Here is a 19,762-nt window from a genome sequence, read left to right as displayed (position 1 = left end):
TTCCTGCCTCTAAGGATCAAACCTAAACTAAGAAATCAAGAATCTTCCAGTGACTGCTTTGAAAAGTTTCCTATGAAACAGATATCTGAGGGGCAAAACAATGGATCCAGGGAGACCTATGAACTACAGACATCAAAACTAGAATTCTTAGGTCTTTAGAAATATTAAAATGCTAGCTCTTCTCTGATGTCACGTCAATAATATGCTCATTTATATAAAATCCTCATTCCATGAAATCCTGTCATGCTAAACCCTATAAGATGTTTTTGATGGTAGCAAGAAATTATTCTCCTAAGTCATTACTTTTACTGAAGTGCCAAAGAATGTCCTTTAAAAGCTAGTGCCCAAAATGTAGGGAAAAAACCCAAGATGTAGCAGTAACCTGGTTTCAGATTTCAGTAATCATAAAGCAAAAAGGAGATGAAAATCTCCATGAAATGCTCTATGTTTTCTGAAAATATTCTAACATGGTTATAAGCAGAAGGAAATTTGGTGTCTCAAGTTAAAGATCTCTAAACGCAATGAACTCAAAACTTAATCCAGAATGCTGGAGCTACAGGGAGCCTTGGTGATCATCTAGTGTAACCATTTTAATGATGAAAAAAACGAGGCTCAGAAATTATTTCCAAAGTGTCACCCTCTTTATGGCTATGTCCATTAGAGTAGCGTATGGCAGCCAGATGTAACCACAGGTGCAGAGATTGACCAGAATGAAACACACAGTGCTTTGGCAGGGAATGATGGAGGGCCTGCCCATCAGGGTCACATGGCAGAGTTACATCACAGGAGTTATATTCATTTCCACTTCACAACCCTGTACTGTACGTAGTTGTCTTAAATGGATGGCTCTCCCAAGGGACTCAACTCTCTGCACCCAAAGACATATTCATATGGCCTCATTTCTCCATGTACCATGTGGTTTGTATTCTAACTAAAAGTACGTCTGAGTGACTGTGTAATAAGAGATTAAATGAAAGTACATCAGTCTTGTTTATTTTTTCTCATCTTAAAAAAAATTAGACCACTTCAGCTGAAGTATTACCCAGAAAGAATGGCAGCAGTAAGGGAGAAAGTAATAAACTTTCATTCTATTTTCCTATGTAAATTTAGACTAGGTTAATCAATCCATTTCCAAAACCATGTATTTAAAAAATTTTCAGGCAACTCATTTTAGGAGTACAAAACAGCCCGCATTCTTATTGCTACTGAAAAATTCTACCTTGGTACCAGAGGACCTGGAGGAAACAACATGAAAGCTTCTGACAACCTGTAATTTCTGCTATTAATAGGGTTATAAGATAATTTATATCTTTATACAAATGTAAAAATACAGTTTTTACATGTACATGTTTTACATGTAAAAATACAGTTTGTACAATGTACAAACATTGACCTCATAGGTAAAATGATTCCCAACCAGTTTTAGTCTGGACCAATGTTTGAGTAACTTTTAACCACCAGCAAACTATTCACTGATTTCTCAGTGATTTAACCTGAAATAAGAAAGCTGCCCATACACCTTTCCTCTGCTTCCTCTTTCAGGGACACATTATTTCATTTGTGTCTCCAGTGATAATAATTGTTAGAAAGGTGATACTGTTTTAAAGTCTACACATGGTTTCAATATTCACAGAGTTCACAAAATGTGCTCAAGGCAGAAGAGCTGGCAAGTGGATTTTACGGACTCAGGTACTACCTGAAAATGACACTTTGTAAGTCAAAGGGGTACTCGATGATCCCTGTGGTGGGGACTCGAACTCTGAGCACATCTTGTTGCGTAGGCAGGTAGGCAGGGTCGGCAACGCGGTCCAAGTCATTAAGATAGCTGGAGGAGGGAAGACACATGAGAACGTCAGTGACACCATCACACCAGACCTGCTGATGGGAAAGGGAGGACAACAATGAATCCTAAGACAGAAGTGGAGAGAAGGAAGAAAAGTATCAGAAAGTGGTACAGTAGCTTGGGAAGTGAAAGGTACAGTCAACCTTCTGTTAGTCAGAGCAAGGCTGTCCATCTATGGATGACCTGGTTCACAGTATTTCTCTTTTCTTCTCTTACTGTCAAATAGAACCCTGACAGAACGTAAAGGGGGAGAAGAAAAGAATTAAATGAGTCTCCTACCCTCTACTTGTTTAGCAGGTCTGGTGGGTAAGCAGGAGCTTAAAGCAAATAGTTTTTGAATTATTTATACAAATGTTATTTGTATAAACAGATAACAGAGCTACACATAAGGTCAGGATGCATTTTTTTCCCTTTTTACAGAACATCAGAGCCTTTTCCCTTATAAGACAGCAGCATACCATGTCCTAAACTCTGTCCAAAGCCTAAGTCATTCACCATTAATGTGAAGCCACGAGATTTCTAGTTACTGAGGCAACAATATCGAAGGCCAGATATTCCCAGTGTATAGACTCATCACACCTAAACTTTACATTTATCTGCTTATATGACACTTTTCCATTAAAAAAAAGCTTTTTATTGTGAAATAATTATAGACTCACAAGAAGTTGCAAAAATATTGCAGAGATTCCCCTGTGCCCTTCACCTAATTTCTCCCAATAATAACATCTTATGTGATCATAGAATATTATCAAAACCAGGAATTTGACATTGATCAATACTATTAACTGAACTACAGACCTTACTTGGATTTCACCAATTTTTACACACACACACATTTTTGGGGGTGTATATGTCTATGAAATTTTATTACATGTAGAGATTCGTGCAATCACCACTGCAATCAGGATACAGAATTGTTCTGTTAGCAAAAAGAAACTTCTGTGTGCTACCCATCCCAATCCTAACCCCCGGCAACCACACATATGTTCTCCATCAGTATACTTTTATCATTTCAAAAGTGTTATATTCCATTCACTTTCCATTCTCTCAAATTGCAAAAATAACTTACAACTTTAAGAATGACATAATTTGATATAACTGATGACAAACAGGTAAAAATGACTGTTCTGCATGGCATCCTCATGATTTCAAAAAGTCACTATGTTCCCTCCATCCCTGGAAGGGATGCAGCACAGATATGATTTCAAAACACACAACTGCAAAGTATATACAGAAAGTAACTAAAGTGTGAATAAGATTTAAAGAAAAGGTAGAACCATTATAGACTTGGAAGAGATTAGATCTTCAACCCCTATATGCCCACAAACAAGAGACAGTGAGTTCTGAGACATGTAACAGGGAATGTCTGGTGTGGAGCGTAACTCACTCAGCAAGAGCACAAACACTCAGGCGACATGACTTACCCAGGATAAAGACTGTCTCGCCCTGCTATTCCTGCCTTAGTACCTAAGAGAGTGCCTGGCAAATAGTACTTAACGATTATTTGCTGAATGGATGGATGATTTCCCATGCTGAGATTTAGTTTTAGCATTATTTAAATATCCTTCTTACTAGTGGGGTTTCCATATCAATGATACTGTTAAATTTGAAACTGAGTATTGAAAAAAATTTAAGTCTCTAAGATTCATGGGATCATAAAATAGAGCTACGTCTGACTTTAACAAAGAAATAAATTACTGCCTTTTTGGAGCTGTATCAATTCTTTAAGACAAAAAAATACAATATTAGTCTGGAAATTCCTAATACAAAGCAACTATAATTAGTATTCTAGAGGCCTTGTCCCAAACGCATCAATGATTCTTTAGCTGGCAATTAGCTCTCTACTGGTTGATAGAAACCAGCCTGGTATCTTTCATTATTGTAAGAGTGGCTGGGGGACAAAAAGAGGGAGAGGCAGGAAGGAAATGTAAAAAAGGACTGGACTCCAAATTTTAGTGAATATCCTGGCACGGTCTGGGAGGTGTCTGATGGGGTTAACAAGTCCATGTTCTGGGTGTTGGCCTGTATCTCATCCTACAGATAAACCAGCTCATGACTCCATAAATGCAAAATCAACTGGGTACTCTGTATAGATGGAGTTTTTTGATTTATGAGCTCCTTGATTTGAAAAAATCGAAATGAATGTACATTTTGAAATCGGCAAGATCATCATTTATTTAACTACTATATACAAAAATTTAATTCAGAGGAATCAGAGAACTTCCAATTCACATTGGCAAGCTTGTTTTTAAATAGGCTGCCCAGTAAACCATTTCTACTCACTTCACCCAATCCAGAGGTCAGAACAGAAGGTGGCTAAGTCTTGGACACAAGGTGCTACTGTGTTCTTGTGGGAAGAGAAATCGTGGCTTTCTGTTTCTTGATCTGTTTCTTGAAGATGAACTCAACAGACTACTCGTTGCCACTTCATTTTTAAACATGTGTCCTTGCACAGGAAAATTTAAAGAACCAGCACATGAAGTGGGAGAGTCCCTGTCACACTGCACGTGAGAACCTCACTAGTCTCTCTCCAATTCAGAAGGGTGAACCGAGCTCTGGGAAAAACACGATGGAGTAACAGAGAATCAGGATATACACCTGCGACCGAAAGCCACTGATACGAGTTTAGAGGCTGTCCTAAAAATACTGTCAGTGGTTTCTCTCTGTGAATGCCGGGCACTACTGAGACATTAGCTGAATATCTGAAGCATTCATACGTGCAAGAATATTTTCCCCCTGCATCTTTCTTTTGCTCCTTTCCAATGTAAGCATAGTTCAGAGAGTAACAATGGCAACATAACAATTAACCTATACTGGGCACTTGCTGCTTGCTAGGCTCTGTTCTGTCTGTTCATTGTCCAGGTTTCAACATATTTCAAGGCAAGGAAATGACCATTAAAGATCCTCATACATTTACAATTTACTGGAAAGTGAACTGCACTTCTTGCTTGGCATTCTTGTTGCTTTGTTTTAGGTGGATGGTGGAAGGAAAGGCCCACTTCACTTGGAGTAAAAAAGTTAAACTGATCTAGTTTAACAAAAGAAAAAAAAAGGAAAAGAACTTGTTATCAAGGTCTGCTAGTTGAAACATACATTATCTAGAACCTGAACCAAACCAAACCAAACCTAGAACACCCCAAAACAAGACTAGAAAACCAAAACAGAACAACAACAACCCCCCCCCCCCAGTCAAACAAAAGACACACAATCTATTTTCTCCTACAGGAAGGTCTGGGTGGCTCAAAAGCTACCCAAAACTGAAGACCTGTTGCAGATAATTTGAGAAACAAGTAAAACGTGCAGGCCACCTGGACTAGCATCTTTCACTGCCAAAGAGAGGCCAGTGTGGAGAGCTTCTGCCTGCACAAGCACCAACCCCATGTGGCCCCCTCACTCTGGGCTTCAGGACTTGGAGGGACTCACAGCACTTTTCTGCATTTCACATTTGCTTAGGGAAAAAAGCCACCCTACTGCCTTAGAAATGGAGTTCTAGCATGATGAGACTAGCATAGCCTTATTTGTTGATTCTTGTCATATTCTGAGAAGAGGTAATGATGGAATAATCTCTTAACTGAATTGTACTTTCCACTGAAGCACCTCATATTTGGGGGAAAAACGCTGGTGGAATATGGAGGGCGGATGGGTTCATGTTGGATTACTCCATTCATTTAACCTTTAACTAAAAAACACTGAGGTCTGGACAATTTATATTGCAGAGTAAATTCAGAGAGTTAATTATAGTTATAATTTGTTTTGTAGGAATGATTCTGAGTGGCTGCTGAGGTCATTCTCAGGGTGCTGCTATGGTGACAGGCACAAGGTACATTTCCAAGGCAATGTATGTATAACAAGTGGCTGGCAGTAGCCCTCTCCTGATGTCAGAGAGAGCGAGCTCCATGGTACACACAGGACTTATTTAACTGTCTAGGAGTGAAGACTTATTTAAGATTGTGCTTGAAAATGGGTGTAGTCAAACTCATCTTACTCCAATCCATTCAAGGGAATTTAATGACTTGTCATTGCTTTGAGACATTCAATAATTGATAACTTCATAATTGACTAAAAAACCCCAAAACACCTCAACATTTTCCCACAGACATTTGCCCAGTTAGGGTTCTCACACTCCATGGGGTCAAGGACCATGACTCCCTTTGTCCAAGGCTGGTCACCGACACTCAACCAAGGGCCTGGAACACAGTAGATGCTTAACATGGGACCCAAATTAAAACTATTTTATGGAAAACATTGTAGTGGTTAGAAAGGCAGGTTACACCTTCTAGGAGAAAACAACGGAGTGTGGCGGTTGTTAGATACCCATCTTTACATAACTACTTCTCTGGGCTATTACTGGCCTGCATTATGTAAGACCTAAATTCTGAATTCAAATGCCTCTGACGAATATAAAGACAATGCAGAAAGGAAAGGCAGTATCCGTTTAATTTAATTTAGTAGATGCGATTCCTGCTCTTCTTTAGGTCCTGGCCACAAAATGATATAATTTGTACATCCGTTTTATGACTGTCAGTATCAAGCTTTCAGGCCTTGGAATTCCCTCTAGTCCAGGGCAAACAGAGGGAGTGGTCCCTTATTAACAAACGATTGTAACACAGTATCTTTAATGGAAGAAACAGGTTTCTGATGGTTTTCAGTGAAAAGCAAGGCGACAAAAAGACTAGTAAAATTTCCATAATTCCTTTCCTACCATGAAAAAAATGCAGGGTCATCTGAAATTCAACAACCATCTTGATCATGACATTCTGGTAGGTGCTAAGGAAATGAAAATTCCCAGGATATGATCCCTGCCTGCAATGAGTTTACCAACTTGTAGGAAAAAAGGGGGTTATATGAAGAGGAGAAACAGGGGAGTTTATTAGGGAAGGAATGAATGCTTGCATATTTTGGAAAGAGCCATTTTCTGGGAACTTGTTTGAACTGTCTCTAATCCTTGGTGATTATCCACAAAACATCCTTCTCTAGCATGACTGATTTATAAGAAAGACAAGGAAATCATGCCCATTCGTTTATAATTACACCTCGTAACTGCGAAAGTCGTTATACATTTAACTTCAGTATCACATCTGGCTGCAGAAAAAATAAGAAATTCAGAAAAGGGGTATAATCCATTACTTTAAATGATTAAAAATATATGCGATAAGCTTGAATGTCACTAAAACAATATGCTCTAATCAAACTAAATATGGCATTTCTCTTTTGAATGTTTTAAAAAGAGATTTCAATTGTTCCTTCGTTTTTGACAGTAGTTTGTCAGCGACAGATTTGAGCTGACCTTCACATTTAATTTATGCTCCAATCTGACATGTAATGAGAACTTATTTTCTTAGATCTTTTTAGAAGTAAAAAAGAAAAAGCCCTACTACCTATGACTGGAAAGGTAATTGAAATCTAAGCCAAGAATAACATAGAAATTAGAAATTCAAGTGGCTTTGCTTTTTTTTAAATGAAGGAAACATGAATAAAATTTAGAGATGACTCAGCAAGTAAACAGTATCATATTACAGCCCGGGTTAAAGAAAATTAATACACGTATTAGGCATACAAGCCTTAGCAATTATACCAAAAGGGCGAAAGCACCCGTGGGTGATAAGTGGAAAAAGAAATCTCTGTAATTTGTTCTAAATCCAACCAAACATAGTAAGATAACTGAATACATTACCTTGGAGCATTTAATGTAACACACTATGGGGTGTATGCTGGGGTTCTTCAACTCCTGTGTAAGAGCCTCTCATCTAGAGGCTGTATTGATCAATGTAAGAGAGCTGCAGTTCAAGTCATATACTAAGATGAAGTTCTGGTACAGAAAATGACTCTGGGTAGAATTTCACAGTTTTTATTATTGAAAAGGAGGTTAGAAAAACTAGGTCGACTTCATTAAAAAAATTAAGAAGACCGTGTAAGAGGAGAAGTCTTGGGGGATGTGAAAGCTAGATCATGCCTGAGATCTTATTTGACACTGTCAAAAGCAGTGGAAGCTAAGGAGAAACTAGAAACTTATGGTTACTGTGTAGTTTCTACGTGACCACAAGGATCCAAAGGAAAAAAATAAAAGAAATTGTCAAAGTGAACTTAAAAAAAAGTGAAAGTAACAGTTCTGCAAAACTGCCGTCCTGAGGGGAGAGTGAAGTACAGGTTTTGATGCCAAGACCCAACTAAGTCCCTCCCTCCTCTGGTAGATCCCACTGCTCAGATGAGCCTGGCTGGTAACCTGGGTAGGTGGGTTAGCTGCACGAGATTTCTGATTACTCGTTATACAAACACTTTCATCTCCTTAAGAGCTCGCTCTGTGGAGGGCAAATCAACTTTCCTTTTTCCTCTTTAACACCTGGTACACCATGATCAGAGTTCAAGGAGGTGCAGCATTTACTACAGAGAATTTGTTCATAAGAAATTATTTGTTTTCAGTACAAAATTCCAGGTTTAAAACACGATCACCTAGTGGTAGCAGGGGGGCTACAATTTCACAGTTTATGAAAGCTACTCAGGGAGAATATTCTGTGGGATAAAACAGAAGAGATCATGCATTTAAATTGTCCTTTGCCAATAAACTAAACCAACCCAGAAAATCAGATTTTTTGAAAGTAAATTAAATAGCTCGTAAAAAGATCCTATATCACTGCATCTAGTAAACAGTTTCAGTATCTTATATATGGATAGTTGATCTGAACGTCTACGGTAAAGAGACCACTCGTGTCAAGTGGGGAAGGAGCGGGGCACCTATGTGTGTGTCAGACAGACTCCAGGGCCAGGGCCACGGCCAGGCTTGGGTCAGAGCAAAAGATTCCCAAGTCTGTTGCCCAAAAAACAAATTAACCTTGTAATTAAGAGCAACAACAAAACAACAACAGGGGGGAGGGATAAATCAGGAGCTTGGGGTGAACGTACACACACTACCATATATAAGATAGATAAGCAACAAGGACCTACTGTATAACACAGGGAACTCTACTCAATGTTCTGTGATAACCCATATGAGAAAAGAATCTAAAACAGAATATATGTATAGCTGAATCACTTTGCTGTGCACCTGAAACTAACCCAACACTGTAAATCAACTACACTCCAATAAAATTAAAATATTAAACAACAACAACAAACAACAACAAAACAACAGAAGAGAGTAAGAGACAGATCGAGAAGGAAAAGGGAAGGGAGGAAGAGGCCTTTTTCAATTTGCCTGTTTGGCTTTGTTAATTTATTCATCTTTTATATGGTAACTTTCAAAGCTGTTGACTAATTCTGATACAATTTTTATACTTCTAAAATATATCAGAAGCATCAGAAGGCTACTTTTTATTCTAGTCTGCTCATCTTGACTGTAATGACAGTGCTTACTTCAGTTAATTTACACATATTTATTGAAAATCTGTTATATGTTCAATTCAAATCACTGTGTGTGTTGGAGAGGGAGGGGGGCTGGCACAGGGAGCTGGTACAAAATACTTAAAAAATATATATTTTCTTTGCCTTTAGGGACATCAGGCTACCTGCGAAGCAAAGACAGCACAGATGAATCAATTAAGAAATAATTAAGTGCCAAACTGTGAGGTGCTAACTATGAATGCATTAAGAAGGGAGAGATGATTATGAACTGCAGTCGCTAGAGAACTGCGTAGAAGAGTGGGGGATGAGTTACAGCGTGCAGACTGAATGGGACTGGAACAGGCAGAAGAGGGGAGAAAAGAGAGATGGGAAGAAATCAGCAAAGAAACGTAATTTACTTATTCTTTTATTATGTTCCTCATTCATTCAACAACTTTCTCTTAAAGCCTGACTGAAAACTAGGCACTGTGCATAGCACTGGGTGGGAACCACAAAGAAAAACAAAAAGATGTGAATCCTGTCCTCAAGGAGCTCGTGCTCTAGCAATGGCGATAAACATGCTATAAAATAACCATTTTACAGCACAGAAAAGATGTGACTCAGAAGAGAGCTCCCAGTGATGGTAGCCAGGAGTCAGCCATGAGCAAAAGGTCGCTGACTAAAGCAGGTCTCTCATGGTCGTGTCTCCTTAACTTGGATATTGGTTCTGTAGGACCAGAACTTTCATTTTAATAAGATGATCAGGTCTGAGGAGCTGGTCATGTTAAACTAATTATAGACCACAATTCTTTAGATCAAGAAGCCACTGTATTAATGAAGAAGAACACCAGGGTCAGCCCATAAGAGTTCAAAGAGGGCTTGGCAGGTGGGGAGTGAAAATAAAGGAACGGGCCCGAAGGAGAAAGCAAGTGTCCTGGGCTCACTTGAGACTGGAGGTGGGGTTATCTCCTAGTCAGGTACGAGTTCTCTTAGGCCGCTTTCAAAAGCCGGTCAGCCCTACCTTTGGTCCCACTGACTGTTAAATCCCATCACACTCTCAACCAGCTGTACCAGGCACTACAGTGGGGGCAAAAGCCAAGCCACATGAGACACAATCCTTACTCTCAGAGCCAAATCTACTCAGTCAACATTTCTGGTCATTTATGCCATCTTTAGTACTGGACATTCTGTGCACGGCATTTAGAGGTACTACCAGGGAACACAGTCTAGAGCTCTCTGACGCTCACCTCCTATCTGAAGTTTTGTTGTGCGAAGAGCTATTGATGGAGTACTGCTGAGGGATTGCAGGCCATCTGTTCTCTCAGTTCTCTAAAAATGAATCTCTGGGTTGATTCAGAGCATCCGAGGACTAAGGTAGGGTCTATCTAAATGGCAGACGTGGAAGCAGAGTGCTAGTTGCCTTTTAATATTCAGTCTCCTTCCACGCGAGGGGCTTGCAATTTTTTTCTTTTCTTTGTTTTGTGAGGTGGGGGTGGTTTGAAATCAGATTGTAAGTATTTTAGGCTTTGTGGGTCATTCAGTCTGTTGCAATGACTCAGTTCTGCCACTGGGCACAAAACCAGCTTTGGGCAACACACAAACAAATAGGCTTGGCTATGTTCCAACAAAACTTAATTTATAAAGACAGGCAGCAGGTGGAGTTGGGCCTGCGGGTTTTCCAATCCTGTTCGATAGCAATAGCGCCCCTGGTTCCATGTGGGTACAATGTCATCCTGAGTAGATTGTGGGAAGGACTGTAAAGAAGAGGTCAAACCACTGAACGTGCAAACATTCTGCCGAAATATGAGCAAGCAGCAAACTGACAGAGTGAAGCGTCTCCCACATGCACTTTGCCCTTCGAGCAGAGTGAATGAATGATGAGCAGGTGTCAAGGCAAACCCCTTTCCCCACTACATCTCTGTGACGAAGGTTACAGTGCTTGAGCCTTACCACCTCTAACAGCTCCAAGCATTCTGAAAAAGGAATACCAGAGACCAAGTCTTAGAATCATCAGAGTTCACTGTGAAGACAAATACAGGGCATGTTTTATTCTTGCAAAAGGTTATTAGGAGAGGGACTTGCCTGGTGGCACAGTGGTTAAGAATCCGCCTGCCAGTGCAGGGTACATGGATTCGAGCCCTGGTCCGGGAAGATCCCACATGTCTCCTAAGCCCCTGCACCACAACGACTGAGCCTGCACTCTAGAGCCCGCAAGCCACAACTACTGAAACCTGTGTGCCTAGAGCCCGTGCTCCGCAACGAAAGAAGCCACCGCAATGAGAAGCCCGCGCACTGCAACGAAGAGTAGCCCCCACTCACCGCACCGTGAGCAGCAACGAAGACCCAATGCAGCCAATAAATAAATAGATAGATAAATAAAGGTTATTAGGAGATATGGCTCATTAGATAAAACAAAAATAGTAAATATGTCACGCGGGTGAATAAAAGGGCCACTCCATGTTATTACTGTCACTCTTTAAAAAAGAGCAAACATACGCAAGATCAATACCCTCTTCTGAGCTCAAGAGAGCATTTTTAGTCATTTAACTATGTAGAGAATAATCTCTCTGTTCATTACATTTCCAGGTAAATTTGGGGGGTGTACCAGGTTTCCACTTGACTGCATAGGGTAATGGTTTCTCAGATAAAGGCATTCTACTATTAGAGAATCAAAGGATTTCAGAATTAGAAGAGAGTTTAGAGATTACAGAACAGACACCAGTGTCTGAGGCCAGTGAGACTTACGTAGTCAAGAGCCCCACAGGTGAGGAATGGCAGACGCAATTCCATTGAAGGCTGGACTTTGACCCAATGGTCTCACCACACAATGTCTCATCTGCCTCCAAATGCCTGCAGTAGGCTTACACTTCTTCTTTTTTTTTGCGGTACGCGGGCCTCTCACCGCCGCGGCCTCTCCCGTTGCGGAGCACAGGCTCCAGACGCGCAGGCTCAGCGGCCATGGCCCACGGGCCCAGCCGCTCCGCGGCATGTGGGATCCTCCCAGACTGGGGCACGAACCCGTATCCCCTGCATCGGCAGGCGGACTCTCAACCACTGCGCCACCAGGGAAGCCCTACACTTCTTTTTAATAGTCAGATAAAGAGTAAAGTTAGAATGGCTGTGAGAGTTAGAGATAACACACGCTCAGGTTCAAGTATTTGGCTCATGAGTCAGGAACTAATTTTTAGCAAGGTACTTCTTCAAGAAGGATTCAGCCCCAAAGCAGGCCGATATGCTAACCTACCTCTGAAAATTCGCTTTGCATTTAAAATCCAACATTCAAATTCCTTGTGCATCTTTAAATTAAATTAAAAATTTAAGCATGAAGTTAGACGTAAACTCCAAATCTGACTTATGCCCCAAAGCCAATTTTCATGTACTTTGGATTCATGGGCTGTGGAACATGAGGAAATTTCAAGGTGTCTGATCTACTGAAATCCTTGGAGGGTACTCCAGTAAAGCAAGATTAGGCATTACTTGGTCCCTGAAGGTGAACAAGGATACAGCAGTCCTTTGCCAAAGGCCTTCAGTGTGAGGACTTTTCTCACTATATGCCAAGTTGATTGAGATTTGTGTTCTCTGGCTAATGTCAGGGAGCTTTTGGTACTGTAGGCAGTGAACTCATTTGACCTGACGTCTCAGTATATTAAGGCAGGTGGTGAACCCCGGCAAAAAAAAAAAAAAAGTAAACCTACAGCCATCTGTTTATTGTATTCTTTATCTATGGATATTCAGAGCCCTCAGACTTTTTAAAATCAATAACAAAAAGGGTAATAAGGGAATCTACAAAACTCTCCAGCATCTTAAAATGCTTTTTTAGTCTTTCATTAAATAGAACTGGAAGAATATGCCAAATTAAAGCCAAATGCAAACTTACCCTAAACTGCTTATCCATCGTCTGGAATTTCCCATCTCCTTGTTTCTACCAGCGCTGCCTGTCCTTTGAGCTATCCGATTGTTTATTATGATCAGCAAGTTGGCTAATCAAAGTAGAAAAACAAAAGCTCAAATCACTTTAGTGTTCTTATTGGCTCTAGTTTGACTCCAGTAAAAAGTTATTGGATGGAGTATGGGAAAATGGGTTAAAACTGTAGACTAAAATAAATAATATTTCTCAATTCTGTGTGACCTAGAATATCTTCTATGTTGTATGAACTATTGATATACTGTTAAACATGGCTAAACTTTGTGGACGATAATCAAAACCCTGATGGGTGTGTTTTCCAGTAAATCGGAGCTACCTATAGGCAACGTTAATAAAGATTAATAAATAATTTGTATCTTTCATGGTAAGTGATTTATCTAATCAGAGCTATTTTATCTATTAGTCTATCACCTATATATCTAACAACTGTCAATTATCTCTCTCCCTCTCTCTCTCTCATTCATTCAACCATCCATCTATCCATCCATCCTCTGTAAGGCTGGATTTCACAGTGGTTAAAAACTTGGGCTCTGGACGCAGCAAATCTGATTTCAGTTCCTACTCCTATCACTTACTAATTGTGTGACCGTGAACAAGTCACTCAACCTCTCTGAGACCCTGTTTCATAGGGATAATAAGAAATATCTACAGTTTTGCATATAAACGACTAAGCACAGAATCTACCATACAGGAAGTATTCAGCAAATGGCAGCTATTTTGATAACAGAACTTTCCACATGCCAGATCTTCAAAAACAGCAGGAAAAAAGACTTAAATGCCTTTAGCTCTGGAACTTCATAGTTCGCCTATAATGGCCAAAGACAGATAGTGCCTACATCACGGTCACTGAAACAGTGGAAATTACCCATCTATGATTTCATGGAACAATCATTTGTGAAGGTCAAACGTGAGCAGTCAATGTTAGGCACTGTGGGCAGAGGAGAGAGACACTTCGGTAAACACGATACCAGATACAAAGGAGATTTGTACAAGTGTTAAGATACATGACGCAGTGACTCACTCTCTGGTGTTGGGCAAGACTTTCAGAGGGTGTGACTCCTGAATTGGGTCTTGAAGGATAAATAGGAGCTCATCAGATAGAAAAGACGAGAGGCATGCTTGGCCTCTGTTCTCAGTATTCCTGGCAAGTGGCCTACACTGACTCTCACAACCAGCAGGGTCCTGGAGAGAACTGTTGTTAAGCTGAAAACTTTAAGCAGATGGCCACGGCAGGCACGGATTCTCACACGGCTAGAGATTAGGTATCTACATGTTCCCTAAATCTAAACTGAAGAAGCACAAGGGAGACAGTCAGTACTCAGGGAGGCTGGTCTTAAATTCAGAAAGATTTCTGTAAGGTGATGTCACCGTATAAGAAATTAGGTGCAGAATATCAACAAAGTTTTTAAAATTTTAATTATAAAGACAGAAAGAACAACATGCATCCTCATGAAGTAACAGAGGCAGGATAAAATACTAAAAGACACACCAGTGGAATGTACACAAAGGTCAGAAAGGAAAAGGGGTAACAACCATCTCGAATGCAGAAAAAGGAATTATTCTGAGTTACTCTTTGAAAATGAATTCAGTACTGGGAATCAGTGATGCTCAAGACAGGGGACCTACATCCTCATCAGTACTATCTCCGCAGTTCACGGGGCGTTCCCTGGCCCACACTAGGGGAACATGTGGAACATAGCAGCAAATGGGTGAATCCAAAAAGCCACTGGTCTTATCTTTGTGCTGGGAAGGTTTTCCTGGCTAAGGAAAAGGAAAATGCCTGGGACTAAGATGGGGAAGAATAAAGTGACGCTAATACTTGGCCTCCTGGCACAATGGGATTAAAGGCAGGCCAGCCAGGCCACTTGGGCCCTGATCTATAATATAAAGAGTGCTGAAACATCCTGGTTAGAGATCAGAAACGTGGATGGAGTCAGCTAACTCAGGTTTCCACACACAACTTACATAATTGGCAGGAATAGATGGGTTCTACCCCCTGAAAGTAAACAAGAGTCTTCTAGAGAAAACGAAGGGGAAAGAAACAAAACACCTCCCTAGGTTTCATTTAGCTAAGGTGACCAAATGTCCCTGTTTGACCAGGAGATTCCCAGTTTATGCCTGCTATTTCATTGCAATTATTAACAGTAACCCCTTCCTTCTCAAAATGTCCTGCTTTGCGTAAGTTATACAGTCACCATCTACTTAGCCTATGTAACAAAGTACTGTAACGAAAAGACTGAATGAAACACGTTCCTTTTGGTAGAAAATGTATTTCGGGATGAGCAAATAGCACCAGTGGAGGAGAAAACCTTCTACTTCATAGAAGAATGCCAACAAAGACCAAATGATAAAAGCAGAAAATCATTCTTTTACAAATCCTAATGGAATTATTAAACCAGGTGAGACTTACTGATTGGAATTAAAACGATCATGTGAAGAGCTGATGGGGAACTGGAGATTACACAATGACCAAGTAACACCACACAGATTGCTTTTGGTGGCAGAAGGAAAAAAATATAACTTTAAAATGGAGGCTGTCAGTGCCCTAACACTGTGGTGAACCTTAACTTATCACTGATGGGTAAACCAGTGTATGACATCACTTAAAGTATATTCTACTCACAATGGTTAACTGGAATCTAATCAAGTCTTTAAATGCAACTTCCAGTTTGTAGAAAATCCAAGAGACGGAAAAGAAAGTTAAATCATGCTCTGAGGCAGCAGTCAGGCCCAATCCAAGTGAATCTTTTCAACATGCCAGTGAAATACAAAGCAGGTCTCTACTAGGTTAAGAGAGACTTAAGGGACATATAAACCAAATGCAATGTGTAGCCCTAAAATTGACTGACTCTAAAGGACATTTTGGAAGAATGTGGGAAATATGAATATGAACTGGGTATGGAATGATGAAAAGGACAGCTGATTATTTTTAGGTATAATATGGTATTCTTTATTATGTAAGCAAATGTCCTATTTTTTCAAAAAGATGCACACTGAAATGTGGGTATAAGGACATATAATTTACTTTATTCCTTCTGCATAAAGATACGGTTAAAAAAGAAAAAAAGTGCATGTGCATGCACTACATACCCACGTGATGTACAGTTTAGAAAATCGAGTTCTCCCTATACCCATCAGGGGAAAGTAGAACTGTTTAAAGAATAATCATGTGAAGGGGTTGAGATCAGCCTGTCCCAGGTGCCCCCGTATCTCCAGCTCTAACACGAGGGATGTGCCCACAGAGCAGGCATGTTTTTACGGCAGACGCAGACTGTGCGCCAGAATTCTAAGATGGTGGCTCTCCCAGCATCACAGTGCTAACAGGGGCCTGGGGAAACCGCTGCGGATAGCTCTTTGCCCTAAAGCAACTCATGGGTACTTGTCTGGGAATGCACAAATCTAAACTGAAGGAATGTCACCAGACATACGGTGGAGCTTTGTCTCAAGAGCACAACAGCAGCAGCCGACCCAGGTGTCCTCAGGGCAAACAGGAATCTCTTCGAGGGCCTATCCCAGGAGCAGGAGGCAAACCATTTCCTAAGGGGGGTGGGGCCCCAACCCTGGTAAGCAACATCCTTATGGGACACCGGTGCTCTGATACCCTAGTCGCAAGACCTCTCTGTAGGGAGAACAGATCTAGGTGGCAGGTAAAGAACAGAAGAGGTAAGGAAGAGGGGGAGAGACAGGATTTATGATAAAAGTAAAAAGACGGGGGTTAGAAATGATGAGAGGTGGAGGATTTATTTGTGTATGTAACTTTATAATGGACCAGGAGAGACGTCACAATAGCAAAGTGAGAAGTGAAGAGGAGTTAAAGGAGAACCAGAGGTGAGGGCGGACAGCGCAAGACATAATGAGCAGCAACAGGAACGAGGGGTAAAGCACAGCAGCAATGTGGGGGAGATGGATGGAGTCTGGAATGGCAAAGGAAACAGAAAGACAGAGGGGTCAGGAAGTAAAAGGAAGACAGCAGGTCAAAGGCTGAGGGGGCAGAATTTGCAACACATCAGAGCTGAACGCATCTTCTTCATCTCTCTACTCACAGGAACTTACACAGTAGGAATTCGGGGCAGGGGGCGGGGGGGAGGAGAGAGGGAGGGAGGAAGGGAAGGGGGCGAAGGAAGGTGGGCAGACACGGAAGAGGAAGACTGAGAACAGGCAGTGTGGAAGGCTCCGTGAAGGCGTGGAAGAAGGACAAAAGAAGTAGGGAATGAGGAAGCGCTCATTTCAGAGGGCCAGAGCGGTGGGTGTTAGCTTAGACACGAGACACGGTGTTCCTGAGCGTTCCACGTCACATTTCAGAATTACGTCATTCAGATTTACCTTAGGAATACAAGAATTGTTTTGACCAGGCAACATTTCTTTGGCTAACCTGAATCATAACTTATCTTATACAAATGCCTAGAACTAGGGTAAGAGCACGATCCACTTTACTTCAAAAACAGAGCCAAACAGCTCTTGGATGTTCTCTGCACTGCTGAGTGATGCCAATCAGCCTATGGGGCTCCTTATTTTCCCCATGGTCCTGCTCTCATCCAGAGGGTCATTTCAACACATGAACTGCCCTGAGGCTGCTGAATATTTTCCACCCTTTATTCTGTCTGCCCAGAACCAATACAAGAGGCAAATGCTGGGTTAACATAATTAATGTAGACAGAAATCTGGCTAAATACTACGAAAAAAAAATCCATTTTTCAGGCGCCCAATTATCTACATTGCTGACCACATTGATTACATTAATCCAATGACTGCCAGAGCTTTACTTTCTTTCTGTTAGGCAAGATTTAATCTAGAGAACTAACAAAGCTCTCTAGGATGCAAATCTCTCCCAGGACACATGATTTTGATTGACAGCTCACAAAATAATTCGGGAATGCATGCAAAATTCGACTCCCACGCAATTTTCATGCAAAGGCAAATCTATCCATCAACATAACAGTGGCTCCCAGGAAGCAGTCAAGGTTCTGTGCCTGGAAACTAGAAACCAGGAGGTCTGATGTTTGCGAAGCCATAATCAAGCGCATTTGTTTGCGGTTCTTCATGTGCGTAGGTGTTTTCCAGCATATGAGTAAGATCCGAAATTTGCATTAAAAATTATTATTACAAGATTTCAAAGCACAATGAAGTATGTGTTTGAGAACTGCTGCTTTACAATTTGGGGAAAGAGACAGGTTAGTGAATGCAGATTCCTAGAGTCTTCAGTTTGCTTTTCAAACAGAAAACAGTAAAATACTCTCCCTGACTCATCATGCCAGTGCCTTACAATATAGTTGAAATTTATGAGGTTGGCACAAGTTTAATACCTATACTTCCTAACTGTGCAGTTAGAATCAGATAACAATACACACATTACAGAACACAGAAGGTCTCACTGCAGAGCACCTGCACATGAAAGTAAAGAGAAAGATGCAAAGGGCCTCCTGGAGGAATACTTACTATTTGGTAGAGTCAGATAACTGATATTCCCGTCGTCTGTCATAGCATTCCTGGATTCCAGGATCGTTCCATAAACTCTTTATTGCATCTACATACGGATTCTCAAAAGCAGACACCTTCTCCACATCAACTTCTCGAACTAATTGTGCGTGAGCCTGTTTAAAAAAAAAAAAAAGTTTTAATCTCCTTTCCATCACTGAAAATTGCCTTTGGTTTGCACATTACACTGTGCACAAGTGAGGTCTTTCCTCATATACTGGTTTTTGAACTGGTTTATAATAATGTAATGCTTCTTTTTTTTTTTTTTTTCTTAGATAAAACCCAGTCCGAAATCTTCCCCTCTAGATTAAACCATGAGGCTACCTAAAGTTGACTAGAGGAAAGCAGAGTGTTTGGTTCCCGTCGGGACAATGAGGATGTCATGCTACACATAATGACTGTTTACAGGTGATGATCACAATCCTAAAACAATTAATGTTATTAAAGGGAAAAAAGAGACACGTATCCCCTCTGTGTTTATAGTTTATTATAATCAAACGCACAATATACCCAGCCCTGAGTGTTCTCATGGGCTGGGTATTCACTGAGTAGCAGAAGCTCAGTCAGACTCCTCAACTCATCAGGGTTAGTTTCTGTGGCTCGCTTCTGGGATAGGGGTAAAACCACAGAAGAACAGTTAACATTAACGACTGAACCTGAGCAGCGGTAGGCATGCCTCTCCACTCCCACACCCCTGAATTGCCAATATTTATTTTATAGCTGCCTTATCTATACTATCAGATTCAGGAGGCTACTCCGTTTTTTTTAACAAGGAAAAAGGGCTTTGTTATTTTCATTATACAACATTTAGCAGGAAAGAGGTAAAAAGATTTAAAAAAAATTTTTCAACAAGATTGAAATCAAAATGTTGTATGGTCAACCCCCAATTAACCAGAATATATCATTGTCTAACAATCTCAAACAAAATAGGTTTTCATGGGTGTAGTTTACATGTAAATTACATGTGCACATGAATATGTAAATCAACAAATAACTAATTATCTTGAAAACTGGAGACAGATGGCTGATAATTTGTTAAAACAGTCTTGATTTTGTACAGATAAACTTCTGAACTAGGTCAGTGAATGGTTATCTTAATTACATGATGACCCAATTATTCTTTTCATAGAGTTTTAAGCAGATAGAATTTAATAAATTTAACCCATGCTAGGCCTGTCTGGTTCCCCATCTTTATCTTCCTT

General features: G+C 40.6%; 1 protein-coding gene across 1 annotated transcript in view; it reads right to left on the bottom strand.

The window, feature by feature from the left end:
• GNAQ (G protein subunit alpha q) overlaps positions 1-19,762 on the bottom strand; it is a 290,925-nt gene that overhangs the window by 70,566 nt on the left and 200,597 nt on the right. The window contains exons 3-4 of the mRNA XM_032634848.1: positions 18,522-18,676; positions 1,697-1,825 (exon numbers count right to left, since the gene is read on the bottom strand). Coding sequence (XP_032490739.1) covers positions 1,697-1,825; positions 18,522-18,676 — 284 coding nt within the window. The remainder of the gene's footprint in view (positions 1-1,696; positions 1,826-18,521; positions 18,677-19,762) is intronic.

The sequence above is a fragment of the Phocoena sinus genome, chromosome 6 (assembly GCF_008692025.1).
Source record: "Phocoena sinus isolate mPhoSin1 chromosome 6, mPhoSin1.pri, whole genome shotgun sequence".
Taxonomy (NCBI): Eukaryota; Metazoa; Chordata; class Mammalia; order Artiodactyla; family Phocoenidae; genus Phocoena; species Phocoena sinus.
Note: the sequence above shows the minus strand (reverse complement) of the source record. Positions and strands in the feature narration are given on the sequence as shown.